This window comes from Erinaceus europaeus, chromosome 14 (genome assembly GCF_950295315.1).
Source record: "Erinaceus europaeus chromosome 14, mEriEur2.1, whole genome shotgun sequence".
Taxonomy (NCBI): Eukaryota; Metazoa; Chordata; class Mammalia; order Eulipotyphla; family Erinaceidae; genus Erinaceus; species Erinaceus europaeus.
In genome coordinates this window covers 901213-918203 of record NC_080175.1, presented here as the reverse complement: position 1 = coordinate 918203, position 16991 = coordinate 901213, and the positions used below count along the sequence as shown (strand labels likewise).

Here is a 16991-nt window from a genome sequence, read left to right as displayed (position 1 = left end):
CCGTGGCTGTCAGGAGCCGGCACACCACACAAAAATGTCACGGTGTCATCTAAACTTTTCCCGTGGCCAATAAAAATGCGTGTGTGTGCGTGTGTGAGTGCGTGTGTGTGCGGGGAGGGGTTTAATCATCTGACAGAGCCGGAGCAGTATTCCACCGAGCAGGCAGAACAACACGATGCTGAGAGCAGCCTGCCAGCCTGTCTCTGCCCCAAGTCACTGGCGGTGGGGCGGGCCTGGTGCTTAGAGGCGAGGCCCCGGGGCGGGGGCACAGGGGGGCGGGGGCAGAGGGAGGGGGCGGGGGCAGAGGGAGGGGGCGGGGGCAGAGGGAGGGGGCGGGGCAGAGGGAGGGGGCGGGGCAGAGGGAGGGGGGCGGGGGCAGAGGGAGGGGGCCGGGGCAGAGGGAGGGGGCGGGGCAGTGGGAGGGGGCGGGGGCAGAGGGAGGGGGGGCGGGGGACAGAGGGAGGGGGGCGGGGGGCAGAGGGAGGGGGCGGGGCAGAGGGAGGGGGCGGGGCAGAGGGATGGGGGCGGGGGCAGAGGGAGGGGGCGGGGCAGAGGGAGGGGGCGGGGGCAGAGGGAGGGGGCGGGGCAGAGGGAGGGGGGCGGGGGCAGAGGGAGGGGGCGGGGCAGAGGGAGGGGGCGGGGGCAGAGGGAGGGGGCGGGGCAGAGGGAGGGGGCGGGGGCAGAGGGAGGGGGCGGGGCAGAGGGAGGGGGCAGAGGGAGGGGGCGGGGCAGAGGGAGGGGGCGGGGGCAGAGGGAGGGGGCCGGGGCAGAGGGAGGGGGCGGGGCAGTGGGCGGGGGAGGGGGCAGAGGGAGGGGGGGCGGGGGACAGAGGGAGGGGGGCGGGGCAGAGGGAGGGGGCTGGGCAGAGGGAGGGGGCAGAGGGATGGGGGCGGGGGCAGAGGGAGGGGGCGGGGCAGAGGGAGGGGGCGGGGCAGAGGGAGGGGCGGTGCAGAGGGAGGGGTCAGAGGGAGGGGGCGGGGCAGAGGGAGGGGGCGGGGGCAGAGGGAGGGGGCGGGGCAGAGGGAGGGGGGCGGGGGCAGAGGGAGGGGGCGGGGGCAGAGGGAGGGGGGCGGGGCAGAGGGAGTGGGGAGGGGGCAGAGGGAGGGGGCGGGGGCAGAGGGAGGGGGGGCGGGGGACAGAGGGAGGGGGGCGGGGGGCTGAGGGAGGGGGCGGGGCAGAGGGAGGGGGCGGGGCAGAGGGAGGGGGCGCGGGGGACAGAGGGAGGGGGGCGGGGGCAGAGGGATGGGGGCGGGGGCAGAGGGAAGGGGCGGGGCAGAGGGATGGGCGGGGCAGAGGGAGGGGGCAGAGGGAGGGGGGCGGGGGCAGAGGGAGGGGGCGGGGGCAGAGGGAGGGGGCGGGGCAGAGGGAGGGGGCGGGGCAGAGGGAGGGGGCGGGGGCAGAGGGAGGGGGCGGGGCAGAGGGTGGGGGCGGGGCAGAGGGAGGGGGCGGGGGCAGAGGGAGGGGGCGGGGCAGAGGGAGGGGGCGGGGGCAGAGGGAGGGGGGCGGGGGCAGAGGGAGGGGCGGGGCAGAGGGAGGGGGCAGAGGGAGGGGGGCGGGGGCAGAGGGAGGGGCGGGGCAGAGGGAGGGGGCAGAGGGAGGGGGGGCGGGGGACAGAGGGAGGGGGGCGGGGGCCAGAGGGAGGGGGCGGGGCAGAGGGAGGGGCGGGGCAGAGGGAGGGGGCAGAGGGAGGGGGCAGTGGGAGGGGGCGGGGGCAGAGGGAGGGGGGCGGGGGGCAGAGGGAGGGGGGCGGGGGGCAGAGGGAGGGGGCGGGGGCAGAGGGAGGGGGCGGGGGCAGAGGGAGGGGGCGGGGCAGAGGGAGGGGGGCGGGGGCAGAGGGAGGGGCGGGGCAGAGGGAGGGGGCGGGGGCAGAGGGAGGGGGCGGGGCAGAGGGAGGGGGCGGGGGCAGAGGGAGGGGGCGGGGCAGAGGGAGGGGGCGGGGGCAGAGGGAGGGGGGCGGGGGCAGAGGGAGTGGGCGGGGGCAGAGGGAGGGGGCGGGGCAGAGGGAGGGGGCGGGGCAGAGGGAGGGGCCGGGGGCAGAGGGAGGGGCCGGGGCAGAGGTAGGGGGCGGGGCAGTGGGAGGGGGCGGGGGCAGAGGGAGGGGGGGCGGGGGACAGAGGGAGGGGGCGGGGCAGAGGGAGGGGGCGGGGCAGAGGGAGGGGGCGGGGCAGAGGGAGGGGCGGGGCAGAGGGAGGGGGCAGAGGGAGGGGGGGGCAGAGGGAGGGGGCGGGGGACAGAGGGAGGGGGCAGTGGGAGGGGGCGGGGGCAGAGGGAGGGGGGGCGGGGGACAGAGGGAGGGGGGCGGGGGGCAGAGGGAGGGGGCGGGGCAGAGGGAGGGGGCGGGGGCAGAGGGAGGGGGCGGGGGCAGAGGGAGGGGGCGGGGCAGAGGGAGGGGGCGGGGGCAGAGGGAGGGGGCGGGGCAGAGGGAGGGGGCGGGGGCAGAGGGAGGGGGCGGGGGCAGAGGGAGGGGGCGGGGGCAGAGGGAGGGGGCGGGGCAGAGGGAGGGGGCGGGGCAGAGGGAGGGGGCGGGGCAGTGGGAGGGGGCGGGGGCAGAGGGAGGGGGGGCGGGGGACAGAGGGAGGGGGGCGGGGGGCTGAGGGAGGGGGCGGGGCAGAGGGAGGGGGCGGGGCAGAGGGAGGGGGGGCGGGGGACAGAGGGAGGGGGGCGGGGGCAGAGGGATGGGGGCGGGGGCAGAGGGAAGGGGCGGGGCAGAGGGAGGGGCGGGGCAGAGGGAGGGGGCAGAGGGAGGGGGGCGGGGGCAGAGGGAGGGGGCGGGGGGCAGAGGGAGGGGGCGGGGCAGAGGGAGGGGGCGGGGGCAGAGGGAGGGGGCGGGGCAGAGGGTGGGGGGGGGCAGAGGGAGGGGGCGGGGGCAGAGGGAGGGGGCGGGGCAGAGGGAGGGGGCGGGGGCAGAGGGAGGGGGGCGGGGGCAGAGGGAGGGGCGGGGCAGAGGGAGGGGGCAGAGGGAGGGGGGGCGGGGGACAGAGGGAGGGGGGCGGGGGCCAGAGGGAGGGGGCGGGGCAGAGGGAGGGGGCAGAGGGAGGGGGCAGTGGGAGGGGGCGGGGGCAGAGGGAGGGGGGCGGGGGGCAGAGGGAGGGGGCGGGGCAGAGGGAGGGGGCGGGGGCAGAGGGAGGGGGGCGGGGGCAGAGGGAGGGGGCGGGGGGCAGAGGGAGGGGGCGGGGCAGAGGGAGGGGGCGGGGGCAGAGGGAGGGGGCGGGGCAGAGGGTGGGGGGGGGCAGAGGGAGGGGGCGGGGGCAGAGGGAGGGGGCGGGGCAGAGGGAGGGGGCGGGGGCAGAGGGAGGGGGGCGGGGGCAGAGGGAGGGGCGGGGCAGAGGGAGGGGGCAGAGGGAGGGGGGGCGGGGGACAGAGGGAGGGGGGCGGGGGCCAGAGGGAGGGGGCGGGGCAGAGGGAGGGGGCAGAGGGAGGGGGCAGTGGGAGGGGGCGGGGGCAGAGGGAGGGGGGCGGGGGGCAGAGGGAGGGGGCGGGGCAGAGGGAGGGGGCGGGGGCAGAGGGAGGGGGCGGGGGCAGAGGGAGGGGGCGGGGCAGAGGGAGGGGGGCGGGGGCAGAGGGAGGGGCGGGGCAGAGGGAGGGGGCGGGGGCAGAGGGAGGGGGCGGGGGCAGAGGGAGGGGGCGGGGCAGAGGGAGGGGGGCGGGGGCAGAGGGAGTGGGCGGGGGCAGAGGGAGGGGGCGGGGCAGAGGGAGGGGGCGGGGCAGAGGGAGGGGGCGGGGCAGAGGGAGGGGCCGGGGGCAGAGGGAGGGGCCGGGGCAGAGGTAGGGGGCGGGGCAGAGGGAGGGGGGGCGGGGGACAGAGGGAGGGGGGCGGGGGGCAGAGGGAGGGGGCGGGGCAGAGGGAGGGGGCGGGGCAGAGGGAGGGGCGGGGCAGAGGGAGGGGGCAGAGGGAGGGGGGGGGCAGAGGGAGGGGGCGGGGGACAGAGGGAGGGGGCAGTGGGAGGGGGCGGGGGACAGAGGGAGGGGGGCGGGGGGCAGAGGGAGGGGGCGGGGCAGAGGGAGGGGGCGGGGCAGAGGGAGGGGGCGGGGCAGAGGGAGGGGGCGGGGCATAGGGAGGGGGCGGGGGCAGAGGGAGGGGGCGGGGGACAGAGGGAGGGGGCAGTGGGAGGGGGCGGGGGACAGAGGGAGGGGGGCGGGGGGCAGAGGGAGGGGGCGGGGCAGAGGGAGGGGGCGGGGGCGGGGCAGAGGGAGGGGGCGGGGCAGAGGGAGGGGGCGGGGGCAGAGGGAGGGGGCGGGGCAGAGGGAGGGGGCGGGGCAGAGGGAGGGGGCGGGGGCAGAGGGAGGGGCCGGGGCAGAGGGAGGGGGCGGCGCCCGGGGTGTCGCCGCGTTGGGGGCACAGTGAGGGGGCGGGGCCCTGCGGTGGCAGCGGGGGCACATGCTGAGGGTCCCGGAGACCCCCCCTGAACGAGCCCCGCGTGGTCGCCGCACTGGGCCGGCCGCAGAGGGTCCCGAGCCCCGGACTCGGCAGCCGGGACCCGGGCCCGACCCCCGGACACGACCGTCGCCCTCGGGGCGGGTCCCCGGTGCCGGGCCGCAGGCGGGAGCCCCGGCCGCCCGCTCCGCCAGCGCCGCCTCGGCGATCGCCCATCAGGCCCGGGGGCGGGGCCTGTGACCGGAAGCCCCGCCCCGCGTGTGCGTCACAGTCTCCGTGCGCAGGCGCAGGCGCAGCTCGGGGCGGGGCTTCCGCGCGCAGCCGCCTTGGGTGCCGCCGCGCCGCCCGGCGTTCGATTGGTCGTGGCTGCTCAGCGGCATGGCGGCGGGCGCGGCCGAGGCGGCGGTGCTGGAGGTCGGCTCTGCCCGGCACTTCGAGGAGCTGCTGCGCCTCAGGGCCGGGTGAGGGCCGCGGGGGCGCAGGGCCTGGGGGCGGCGGGCCTGGGAAGGGGGGAGGCCCCGCTGCCCCGCATGGCCGCCCGCATCCCTCCCCGGAAGGGACGCGGCGAGTCAGCACCCCCCTCGGACCCGGCCCCTGCCCCGCACCCCCGACACCACCTCGGAGTCGGACCCGACCCTCAGCCACCCCAGTCCCGTCACTGGGACCCCCCGCCCCGGGGTCACGGCCCAAGGCCGATCCCCGACCCCTAACCTCTGACCCCCGGCGGCGGGACTCGCCGACTCAGCCCCATTGTCGCGGCCGGGCGGGGCCGCAGCGTCCAGCGGGCGGTGTCCTCGGCGGTGGGGCGCCGGGCGCTCGAGCTGTCCGCCTGCGAGAGGCCCCCCCGCACGGGCTGCCCCCCAGGTGCTCAGGGTCCCCCAGGTGCTCAGGATCCCCCCAGGTGCTCAGGATCCCCCCAGGTGCTCAGGATCCCCCCCCAGGTGCTCAGGATCCCCCAGGTGCTCAGGATCCCCCCCCAGGTGCTCAGGATCCCCCCAGGTGCTCAGGATCCCCCCAGGTGCTCAGGATCCCCCCCCAGGTGCTCAGGATCCCCCCAGGTGCTCAGGATCCCCCCCCAGGTGCTCAGGATCCCCCAGGTGCTCAGGATCCCCCAGGTGCTCAGGATCCCCCCAGGTGCTCAGGATCCCCCCCCAGGTGCTCAGGATCCCCCAGGTGCTCAGGATCCCCCAGGTGCTCAGGATCCCCCCAGGTGCTCAGGATCCCCCCCCAGGTGCTCAGGGTCCCCCCAGGTGCTCAGGATCCCCCAGGTGCTCAGGGTTCCCCCGGGTGCTCAGGATCCCCCCCCAGGTGCTCAGGGTCCCCCCAGGTGCTCAGGATCCCCCAGGTGCTCAGGGTCCCCCCAGGTGCTCAGGATCCCCCCAGGTGCTCAGGATCCCCCCCCCAGGTGCACAGGATCCCCCAGGTGCTCAGGATCCCCCAGGTGCTTAGGATCCCCCCAGGTGCTCAGGATCCCCCAGGTGCTCAGGGTCCCCCAGGTGCTCAGGATCCCCCCAGGTGCTCAGGATCCCCCCAGGTGCTCAGGATCCCCCCCCCAGGTGCTCAGGATCCCCCCAGGTGCTCAGGATCCCCCCCCCAGGTGCTCAGGATCCCCCCAGGTGCTCAGGATCCCCCAGGTGCTCAGGGTTCCCCCAGGTGCTCAGGATCCCCCCAGGTGCTCAGGATCCCCCCAGGTGCTCAGGGTCCTCCCCCAGGTGCTCAGGGTCCTCCCCCAGGTGCTCAGGTTCTCCCAGGTGCTCAGCATCCCCCCAGGTGCTCAGGATCCCCCCCAGGTGCTCAGGATCCCCCAGGTGCTCAGGGTCCTCCCCCAGGTGCTCAGGATCCCCCCAGGTGCTCAGCATCCCCCCAGGTGCTCAGGGTCCTCCCCCAGGTGCTCAGGGTCCCCCAGGTGCTCAGGGTCCTCCCCCAGGTGCTCAGGATCCCCCCAGGTGCTCAGGATCCCCCAGGTGCTCAGGATCCCCCAGGTGCTCAGGGTTCCCCCTGCCCCCCACGTTGCTTTATTTTTTTCCTGCTTGTTGTCTCGCAGGTCCCTTCTCGTCGTCCATTTCTGGGCGCCATGGGCCCCACAGTGTGCCCAGATGAACGAGGTCATGGCGGAGTTAGCCAGGGAGCACGCCAAGGTCGGCTTTGCAAAGGTGCGTGTCGGTCGCGTCTGCTCGAAAGGGGGCGGGGGTGCGGTGCCTCTGCTGTTCCTGACAGGCTGGGGGGCGGGGAGCCAGCACGCGGGTGGGCAGTGGCTCAGCGGTCGCAGGCGGGCCGCTCGCTGTGGTGGGGCCGCTTCCGGGAGCTCGCGGGTCAGGCTCCTTCTCTTTCTCTGTCCGTCTGTCCTCATTTTCTTTACTGGATAGCGAGGGGGTGATAGATAGAGAAGAGAGAGAGACCCGCAGCCCTGCTTCACCATTCGCAAAGCTTTCCCCCTGCAGGTGGGTACCGGGTGCTAGAACCCGGGTCCTTGCGCACCATAACGCGTGAGCTCAGCCCCAGGGTCTCTCGGACGGTGACTCCGCAAGGCTGGAGCCGTGGGTGGTGGGCAGGGCAGGCGGGGGCAGCTCGGGTTTCACCTGCCAGGGTGAGTGGAGGCTACCGGCTCGGCCGCCTCTGGGCTTTCCAACCCCGGTTTCGCTCGCACACCCTGTCTTCCGACGCGACGCCGGCTCGGAGGAACCAGAGCCGCGGGTGGAGGGGCCCGAGGCGTGTGCGGCGTGTGCGGGCGGTCCCTCCGGTCTGGGGGGTCGCCTGGTGTGCACGCAGCTGCCGGGAGTTGGCGTGGCAGGCGGCCCGGAGTCCCAGCCGGCACAGGAGTCTGGGGAGGCTTCCCGCCCCGAGTCCCCCCGGCTGTGTCTCGGCGTGGACTCAACAGGCAGCTTTGAAATTAAGGAGCCACGCCAGCGCCTGGCAGCCTGAGCTTTGCCCCAAGCAAGCGGCCTGGCCCGGCTCGGTGACAGAACCGCAGAGGCCACGCTCAGGCTCAGCAGTGCCGGGAGAGATTGATTGTGGCCCCGCCAGGCCAATCAGAACGTTGGCGATTGCGGCCCTGCCACCCGTGGATCCCGTTACGGCTCAGGTCAGGCGCCGTCTGAATGATTTATTGGCTGGGGCTAGAATTACTCCTCACGGCGGACGCTCAGCTGTCTGGGCGCCGAAGTGCCCTGGCCGGCCAAGAACCGGCCGTGTCGCCTGCGGGGACAGCTCCACACCTCCTCCGCCTGCACTCGGGGTCGGGGCTTGAACCCGGGTCCTTGCGCACGGCCACCTGTGTGCTTTGGCGGTCCGGCCGCCCGGCCCGTGATCAGCACCGAGCCGAGCGGGTGTCCGAGCGCCGAGCGCCACTGGCCTGTACCGGGTCTGCCGTCCAGGCGCCGATGGGGTGGGCAAGCTCGCAGCCGGGCCGTGGGTGCCCAGGTGCCGGGAGTGGCTTCTCCTGTAGAGAGAGGCTGGCGGGGGAACGGGGAGGACCCACGGCTTTGGCGGTGGGCCGGCGCCCGCAGCTGCCCGTAGGTGCCACCCCGGTGGGCGCTCCGCCTCAGGCCTGGAGTTGTGGCGCCCGCCCCCGAGGTGCCTGCAGCTCTGGGAGGAGCCTCTGCGCGTGCGGCCAGAGTGTCACTGACTTTTCTTTCTTAATATTTGGATCCGTTTATCGTTGACTAGAGACAGAGATTGAGAGGGGCGGAGGAGGTGGGAAAGGAGAGACCTGCAGCCCTGCTCCACCGCTCATGAAGCTTCCCCTGCAGGTGGGGACCGGGGGCTTGAACCTGGCTCCTGGTGCACCGTGAGGTGCACCCCGCCCTGCCCGTCAGATCTCGCGGTCATGTTGGCGCTTGGCCGGCGCCTCTCCAGGTCAGGGCTTCTGGGGGAGAGCGGGGGGGGGGCAGGGCAGCCGAGACTGGACGTGTGTCCTGGGGGGGCAGGGCAGCCGAGACTGGACGTGTGTGTGTGGTGGGGGGGCAGCCGAGACTGAACGTGTGTCCTGGGGGGGGCAGGGCAGCCGAGACTGGACGTGTGTGTGTGTGTGGGGCAGCCGAGACTGGACATGTGTGTGTGGGGGCAGCCGAGACTGGACGTGTGTGTGTGGGGGTGGACAGGGCAGCCGAGACTGGACATGTGTCCTGGGGGTGGATAGGGCAGCCGAGACTGGACGTGTGTCCTGGGGGGGGCAGGGCAGCTGAGACTGGACGTGTGTCCTGGGAGTGGCAGGGCAGCCGAGACTGGACGTGTTCCCAGGGGGGCACTTGCCTGGACGGACAGACCCTTGGACGTGGCCCCACGTTGCCCTCACTGAGAGCCTCTGTCCCGCCGCCATCTCCGCGGTCCTTGGTGCTGGTAGTCGCCCTGGCAGAAGCGACTGGCCCCGGGGCTGTGCCAGATGCCCAGCTTTGCTCCTCAGCCCCCTGGCGTCTGCGGCACGGCCGTCACGCCTCCCGATCACCTGGCGGCCTCTGTGTTTCTCCCCAGCGAGCTGCCTTTAGCAGCCGGCGGGGTCCTTGCAGAGACTGGGGGTGTGGGTTCTGGGGCGCACCTGGCCTCTGCCGTGCCTGTCGGAGGACCCCCGCTCCCCGGCTGCCCCGTCGGAGGACCCCCGCCCCAGGAGCCTTTGGCCCGGAGGCGGCGGTGTCAGGGTGGGGACTTGAGCCGGGCCCCTGCGTCTGTGTCTGCGCGCCCTGCGGTGCCAGCTCGGTCTCTGGGGCCCCAGGTGCGGGCACGAGGTGGGCGTGCGTGGAAAGGGAGAGAGACGTGGGGAGGGGACACGCCTCCGGTCACGGCCTCTGTCCCGTGGCTTGGCTAGCGGCCGTCTCGGCCCCCGGAGTCTGTTCTGAAACGGCGGGTCTCCGGATGCCGCCTTCGTTCCTTTTAAACACTACCAGGCGGGAGTTCAGACCCCGCAGTCTCCTCGTGAAGACACAGAGCGCCGTAGCGGCCTGTGAAGGTGCCCCCGGCGTCCCGGGCCCCGTGGGAACCGTCCTGTCTCGGAGAAGCACAGCATTTACTTTTCACCAGTGCGCTCACTCCCTGGGCTGTGACGGCGGCGACCTGGACTGGCCGTGGAGGCCCTGCTTAGCTGGCTTCCGTGGGGGGCTCGACGTACGGGCTGTTCCCCGAGGAACCGGGCTCAGCAGGTCCTCACGCCCAACCGCGGGGATGGGGACCTGCCTCCCGGTGCTGGGTCCGCCCGCGAGGTGTCTGCTCGGCGGCCAGCAGCCTTGCAGGAGTTAGGAGTAAAGGCTGCCGGACGTCACGTCGACGGTTCATTGGAGGAACGAACGCTCCTCTCTGCTGCCCGGTGTGCGGAAGGCCGCAGCTGCCAGGGGTGCTGGACGGCCCCGAGACAGTCAGTGGTGCCCGGAGCGAGCAGTGCTGTGGGCAGGGAACGAGCCCCGTGGCCGCGCCAAGCCCGGGGTCAGTGATGGATGGCTCTCGGGACGGCAGCACCTGCCTGTGATTGAAAATCCACCGGGTCACTCGCACACCGAGATTTTATTCGTGGCCTCAGGCGTCTCCGGGTTGTGCGGCGGAACAGACCCGAGCCTGTTAGACGCGGCAGGCCGGGCGGGTCTCGCGACGTAAATGTGCCGTGAACCTGGGGCCGCTCCCCGGAGCCCCGTCTGCACGGGCAGCAGCTCGGAGGGAGATGTTCTCATCGAGCTGCGATCCTTCTCTTTCAAGCTGGAAGCCGAAGCTGTCCCTGAAGTGTCCGAGAAGTACGAGGTCAGCTCCGTCCCCACCTTTCTGTTTTTCAAGGTGAGACTGGGGATGCCACGGTCTGCCCTGCCCGGGCCTCTGTCCCTGTGCGCTGGGCTGCCCCGCGATGTCCGCACCCGGGGACCCTGGGAGAGGGACGGGGTCCGGGCGCCGAGCCGCAGACCCCGGGGTCCCTGAGTTGGTTGGGAGCTGGGGGCTCAGGCCTGAGCCGGTTCTGGTCAGACGAGGGTCCTGGGAGTGGGGGTGCGCCCGGCTCCCCTGAGATCCCTTCACGATCCCCCGGGGGGAGTCTGCTGCCAGTCCCCCTGGGTCCAGGTGGAGTTTGGAGAGCGGGTTCCAGGGCCAGGAGAACAGGAGCAGCTGCCCGCTGCCTCAACCTGGGCCGGCTGGGGTCCGAGCTGCCTCCCCTTGGACTCACCCGCCGGCTTCTCTCCAGAACTCCCAGAAGGTCGACCGGCTGGACGGCGCGCACGCCCCGGAGCTGACCAAGAAGGTGGCGCGTCACTCGGCCGGCGCTGCCCTGGCGCCTGGCGGCGAGCACCCGAAGGAGGACCTCACCGCGCGCCTGAGGAAGCTCACCCACGCCGCCCCCTGCATGCTGTTCATGAAGGGCACGCCGCGCGAGCCCCGCTGTGGTGAGGCCCCGGCCGCAAGGCGTCTTCAGACCCTTCCAGGGGCGGGCTGGGGCGCGTGTGTGCCCTGTCCTGCCCTGCCCTGCCCTGCCCAGACCAGATGGGCGGCCCTCTGGTGTCGCCCTCTGGCACCTCACCGACTCCCGGTCCAGCTCTAGCAGCCCCGGGGCCCCTGGTCGCCTCCCCCCGCAGCACGAGCACCAGGGCAGCGCAGCCTCCCGCCCCGCTGGCACACGCACACGAGTTCTGTCCTTCCATGATCCTGCTGCGGAGTCACCAACGCAGCTCTGCCGTTGGCCTCTGCCGTTCCCGCTCGCCGCCGCCGCCTCTGTGTGCGAGACTGAGCGTGCCCGGGCTCTGCCCCGCACGGCCGGCGAGTCACGCGCTGAAGTTTCATCTCCGAGAGAGGGCTCAGGCCAAGTCCGTCTCTGCGGTTTGGTTTTCAGCAGAGCCCTCTCAGCTCTGCTTTATGGTGGCGCTGAGGATCGAACCCGGGGCCTCAGAGCCTCAGGCGGGAGACAGAGTCTGCAGCAGAGCCCTGTGCCGTCTCCCGGCCCGACCGTCTGACCGGCTCACCTGTCACCTGCAGTTTGGGTCCTTCCATGGCACATCTAAGTCTGCACAGGACACAGGCTGTGCTTTCTCAATTTATTACTGGACAGAGACGGAAATGGAGCGAGGGAGGGGGAGACAGACAGCCACCCGCAGCCCTGCTCCACCGCTCGTGAAGCTTCCTCCCCGCATTTGGGGGCCGGGAGCTTGAACCTGAGTCCTTGCGCACTGTGGCGTGAGCGCTTAACCGGGTGTGCGGCCGCCCGGCCCCGTGGACCGTCCCTGAGCCGTGACCCGAGCTTGCCCCGCCCCGGCCCGGCCTTCCTGAGCTCCCGTGTGGCCGTGGCTGTGGCCAGGCAGAGGCTCTGCTCGCGTCCCGTCAGCCCGCCCCGAGCCTCTGGCCGCCAGCTGCCTTCTGACGGCCTCTCGCTGCGGCTCTTACGCCTCTGCCCGGGGCGGCCTAGCCAGGCCCCCAGAGCTGGGCTGCCGTCCCGAGGCCCCGGGTGTCCCGGGTTTGAGCGCGGTCAGTGCGGGAGGCTAGTTCGTCCCTTCCTCTCCTGCCTGCAGGTTTCAGCAAGCAGATGGTGGAAATTCTGAACAGACACAACATTCAGTTCAGCAGTTTCGACATCTTCTCCGACCAAGAAGTCCGCCAAGGCCTCAAGACCTTCTCCAACTGGCCCACCTACCCCCAGCTCTACGTCTCGGGGGAGCTCATCGGGGGGCTCGACATCGTCAAGGTCTGGTGGGCGTCTGCGTCTTGGGAAGGTGCAGCACTTGGCGGGCGTGTGTGCGTGTGTGTGCGCGTGTGTATGTCTGTATGTGTGTGCACGCGCGCGTGTGTGTCTGAGTGTGCATGTGTGTGAGTGCGTGTGTATGTCTGAGTGTGCGTGTGTGTGCGTGCGTGTCTGAGTGCATGTGTGCGCGAGTGTGTGTGTGCGTGCGTGAGTGTGTGCGTGTCTCTCACGCCTGACGTGCCTGGTCAAGAGTCCGCACTGCAGTGCATGGTTGTCTCCTCACGTGGACTCCCGCCCGCTCGTTCTAGGAGCTGGAAGCGTCTGATGAGCTGGATACGATCTGTCCCAAGGCCCCCAAACTGGAGGAAAGGTCAGTGAAGTCCAGTCAGAACTCGTCCGTCCCCCCCCGAACGTGCTTCCTCTCTGTGTGGCCACTCGTGCGGCCACTTGTGCGGGAGGGTTGATTCCCGTGGGGACCTGACGGCACCCCGTCCTCCCGCGGCTCTGTAGGGCCTGGGGGTGTGACCCAGAGAGAAGGGCCTTCTGGCAAGCCCAGTGCGGGCGGCCACACTCATGGTCCATGTGGCAGGACGGGCAGAGGAGCTTGGTGCTCCCTGGGGCCAGGCAGCGGGGTCCTGAACTTGGGTCCCGGCGTGTGGCCTGCAGTGTGGCCTTGCAGTGTGGCCTGCAGTGTGGCCCTGTAGTGTGGTCCTGCAGTGTGGCCTGCAGTGTGGCCCTGCAGTGTGGCCTTGCAGTGTAGCCTGCAGTGTGGCCTGTAGTGTGGCCCTGCAGTGTAGCCTGCAGTGTGGCCCTGCAGTGTAGCCTGCAGTGTGGCCCTGCAATGTGGCCTGCAGTGTGGCCTTGCAGTGTAGCCTGCAGTGTGGCCCTGCAGTGTAGCCTGCAGTGTGGCCTGTAGTGTGGCCCTGCAGTGTGGCCCTGCAGTGTGGCCTTGCAGTGTGGCCTGCAGTGTGGCCTTGCAGTGTGGCCTTGCAGTGTGACCTGTAGTGTGGCCCTGCAGTGTGGCCCTGTAGTGTGGTCCTGCAGTGTGGCCTTGCAGTGTGGCCTGCAGTGTGGCCCTGCAGTGTGACCTGTAGTGTGGCCTGCAGTGTGACCTGTAGTGTGGCCCTGCAGTGTGCCCTGCAGTGTGGCCTGCAGTGTGGCCTTGCAGTGTGGGCCTGCAGTGTGGCCTGCAGTGTGGCCCTGCAGTGTGACCTGTAGTGTGGCCTGCAGTGTGGCCCTGCAGTGTGGCCTGCAGTGTGGCCTTGCAGTGTGGCCCTGCAGTGTGACCTGTAGTGTGGCCTGCAGTGTGGCCTTGCAGTGTGGCCTGCAGTGTGACCTGTAGTGTGGCCCTGCAGTGTGGCCCTGCAGTGTGGCCTGCAGTGTGGCCTTGCAGTGTGGCCTGCAGTGTGGCCCTGCAGTGTGACCTGTAGTGTGGCCTGCAGTGTGGCCTTGCAGTGTGGCCTTGCAGTGTGACCTGTAGTGTGGTCCTGCAGTGTGGCCTTGCAGTGTGGCCTGTAGTGTGGCCCTGCAGTGTGGCCTGCAGTGTAGCCTTGCAGTGTGGCCTGCAGTGTGGCCTGCAGTGTAGCCTTGCAGTGTGGCCTGTAGTGTGGCCTGCAGTGTGGCCTTGCAGTGTGGCCCTGCAGTGTGGCCCTGCAGTGTGGCCTGCAGTGTGGCCCTGCAGTGTGACCTGTAGTGTGGCTAGTGTGGCCTGCAGTGTGGCCTGTAGTGTGGCCCTGCAGTGTGGCCTGTAGTGTGGCCCTGCAATGTGGCCTGCAGTGTGGCCTGCAGTGTGACCTGTAGTGTGGACCTGCAGTGTGGCCTGCAGTGTGGACCTGGCCGTGTGGCCTGCAGTGTGGCCTGCAGTGTGGCCTGCAGTGTGACCTGTAGTGTGGCCTGCAGTGTGACCTGTAGTGTGGCCTGCAGTGTGGACCTGGCCGTGTGGCCTGCAGTGTGGCCTGCAGTGTGGCCTGCAGTGTGACCTGTAGTGTGGCCTGCAGTGTGGCCTGTAGTGTGGCCTGCAGTGTGGCCTTGCAGTGTGGCCTGTAGTGTGGCCTGCAGTGTGGACCTGCAGTGTGGCCCTGCAGTGTGGCCCTGGCCGTGTGGCCTGCAGTGTGGCCTGCAGTGTGACCTGTAGTGTGGCCTGCAATGTGGCCTGTAGTGTGGTCTGCAGTGTGGACCTGGCCGTGTGGCCTGCAGTGCGGCCTTGTGGGAAGGTGGAGGCTGCAGCCGCTCTCCTGGAAGCTCCGGGGGCCTCGCTGGGTGGGCCCCAGCCGAGCCGTTCCTGGTCACCGTTTTCCATGCTGTGAAGACTGAGGCTGCACGTCGAAGGAGCGGCCCTCGCCTCGGAAAGCCGGCTGAGGGGAGTGGGACAGGGAGGGTGGCCGGGCTGAGCCGCGCGCATCTCTCTCCTCAGGCTCAAAGTTCTGACCAACCGGGCCGCCGTGGTGCTCTTCATGAAGGGCAGCAAGCAGGTGAGGGCAGACTGCTCCGTGAGCGACGCCTCGTCCGCCAGTGGCGGGGCCACCAGGTCACCGCCTCACCCCGAGCCGCGGACAGTGACGCTTTGAGCCGACCGGCTCCCGCTTGTGGTGCCGACCGTGCGGCCGCCGGGTTTGGGACTCCGATCCCGCCGCCTGGTGCCGTGTCTGTCGCCCGGGAGAGCGGGCGGTGGCCCTTCCTGCCGGGTGGCCGGTTCCGGCTTCGGCTCCGGGTCAACCCGGTAGGCCGCCGCCTCTGGTGCTTGAGTCGGACTGGCGTCTGCGTGGGAACCACCACGGCCGTCTCCCGCTTCAACCTGGCGGGGTGGGGTGCCCAGCCCCCCAGCCCGTGTGCCGGGAAGAGCCCCGTCCCGTCCTGAGCGGCCCCGCTGGTGTGAGCGCAGGGCTGTGCAGCAGGCCCGCGGGGGACACGGCCCACAGCCCACGCGGCTCACGGTCGCACCTGGCGGCGGGGCAGGGCCGGGTCACCCTGCCGGGACTGCCCTGTGCCTCCTCCTCCTGGGCCGGTCCCGGCGGACAAGTGTGTGCAGCCCTGGGCTCGTCTCCGGGATGCGGGGATGCGGGGACGTGGGGATGCGGGGATGTGGGGCCGGCCTTTCCCTGACTGAGGGAAGCCTGGGACCATCGAGTGACGTGTGTGGCAAACAGAGCAGCTGCCCGGGACGGGGCGGGACGGGACCGGGGTCCGGGCACCAGGCACCGCAGAGGGTCTGGAGGGAGGGGCGTCCACCGGCTTGGGCTCAGGTCGGGAGTCTGGTCGGCCTGAGGGGCTCCTGGGAGCCCACCCAGCTGCTCGCCGGCTCGGGGCCGTCGGCAGGGCCCGTGGCCGCGGCCAAGCGGGACGCACCGTAAGCCGCCCGTCTGCACGCAGGAGGCCAAGTGCGGGTTCAGCAGGCAGATGCTGGAGATCCTCGACGGCACCGGGTAGGTACACCGGGCGCTGCCGCGGCTCCTGTCCTGGCTCCGGGGAGGTGTGGCCGCTGGGCTCCGGCGGCGGCGGCGACTTTCCCGCACCCGCCTCCGGCTCCGAGCTCTGCCCGTGCCCCCCGCCCCCCGTGCCCCCGGCGCTGCGGCTCTGGGCGGTGCTGGTGGGGGCGGGTGAGGCTGGCCGCGGGCTGCTCGCAGTGCTGAGTGGACACTAGCCCGGCCCAGAGGGCGCCCCCGCCACCAGTGCCCGCACCCGCTGGGCCCGCAGTGGACCGTCCTCAGCGGGAGACGCCCCGTAGCCTGCCGTCCGCCTCCTGTTCACACTCTCCTGTTCGCAGCGTGGATTTCGAGACCTTTGACGTCCTGGAGGACGAGGAGGTGAGTCTCTGCCCGCCCGCGCGTCCCGCCCACCCGGTGGCTTCCTGGCCCGTAGCTGCAGGCTCCTGTCCCCGCAGGTGCGACAAGGCTTGAAGGTTTTCTCCAACTGGCCCACCTACCCGCAGCTGTACGTGAAGGGCGAGCTCGTGGGCGGCCTGGACATCGTCAAGGTGAGCGGGCGGCGGGCGGGGGCGGGGGCGGGGGTGGGGGTGGGGGGTTCACGCCTGGCCTCAGCGCGGCGCCCCGTCCTGGCCTCTGGCCCTTCTCGCCGCCTCGGGGGCACGGGACGTCCCCGCGCTCTCCGGCCTCCTGCCCCGGCCCCTGCCCGCGCCCGAAGCCTGCTCACGGGGCCACCCCAGCCGCGCGTCAGAATCCCGTCCCCTGGCCTGCCCTGCCCCTCGGTCCGCGGCCTCCTCCCCCTCCCCCTCCCCCTCCCCCTCCTCCGTGTGGGTCGGCCCCGGCACGGGCTCGGGTTCCTGGGAGGCGCAGGCTGGCACAAGGCCCTGGGCCGACTGCCCGTGACAGGTGGAGGTGGCTCACTAGGGCCTCGGGTCTCCAGCAGAAAGGGTCTCCACCGTGGTGTTTGGCGGCCCCAGGCCTCGGGCCTCGTCTTCCTCTGTCGCCCATGAGTGTCCCCACGGCCGTCCGGCAGCCTCACCCGGACTGCGGGACGGGGTGGCCTCGGCCTCACTGCCGCTCCCACGCGCAGACTCCCGGCGTGGCCCCCGGGCGGGCTGTGGGCACGGCCCCGTGTGCCCGCCTGTGCCACCGTCCACGGCCCCGTGTGCCCGCCTGTGCCACCGTTCACGGCCCCGTGTGCCCACCTGTGCCACCATCCACGGCCCCGTGTGCCCGCCCTGTGCCACCGTCCATGGCCCTGTGTGCCCGCCCTGTGCCACCGTCCACGGCCCGCTGTCTGCGGCGCCCCCGCCCCCACTCCTCGATCCTGACCATGGTCGTGCCACGTGTCTCCGCAGGAGCTGAAGGAGAACGGAGAGCTGCCGTCCGTGCTGCGCGGAGAGAGCTGAGGCAGGACGCAGGATGCCCGTCCCGGCGGTGCGGCCCGGCCCGGAGGACGAGGCGTCTCCGTGCATCCCGAGGTCGGGCGGCGGGTGGGTGCCAGCATTGCCCGGGCCGAACACAATAAAGGCCGCCAGACCAGCCGGAGCTGCGTGCG

General features: G+C 72.5%; 1 protein-coding gene and 2 pseudogenes across 1 annotated transcript; 1 reads left to right on the top strand and 2 right to left on the bottom strand.

The window, feature by feature from the left end:
- Positions 1 to 312: 312 nt before the first annotated feature.
- LOC132532709 (basic proline-rich protein-like) lies at positions 313 to 1542 on the bottom strand (annotated as a pseudogene).
- A 62-nt stretch (positions 1543 to 1604) lies between these two features.
- On the bottom strand, positions 1605 to 4755 carry LOC132532866 (basic proline-rich protein-like; annotated as a pseudogene).
- GLRX3 (glutaredoxin 3) lies at positions 4686 to 16981 on the top strand. Its single transcript, XM_060171081.1, has 11 exons — positions 4686 to 4836; positions 6420 to 6528; positions 10055 to 10129; positions 10527 to 10725; positions 11842 to 12014; positions 12320 to 12381; positions 14425 to 14482; positions 15381 to 15433; positions 15775 to 15814; positions 15892 to 15984; positions 16792 to 16981. Exons 1-11 carry the CDS (start codon positions 4754 to 4756, stop codon positions 16840 to 16842), a joined length of 996 nt encoding a protein of 331 aa, XP_060027064.1. The 5' UTR covers positions 4686 to 4753; the 3' UTR covers positions 16843 to 16981.
- Positions 16982 to 16991: the final 10 nt, after the last annotated feature.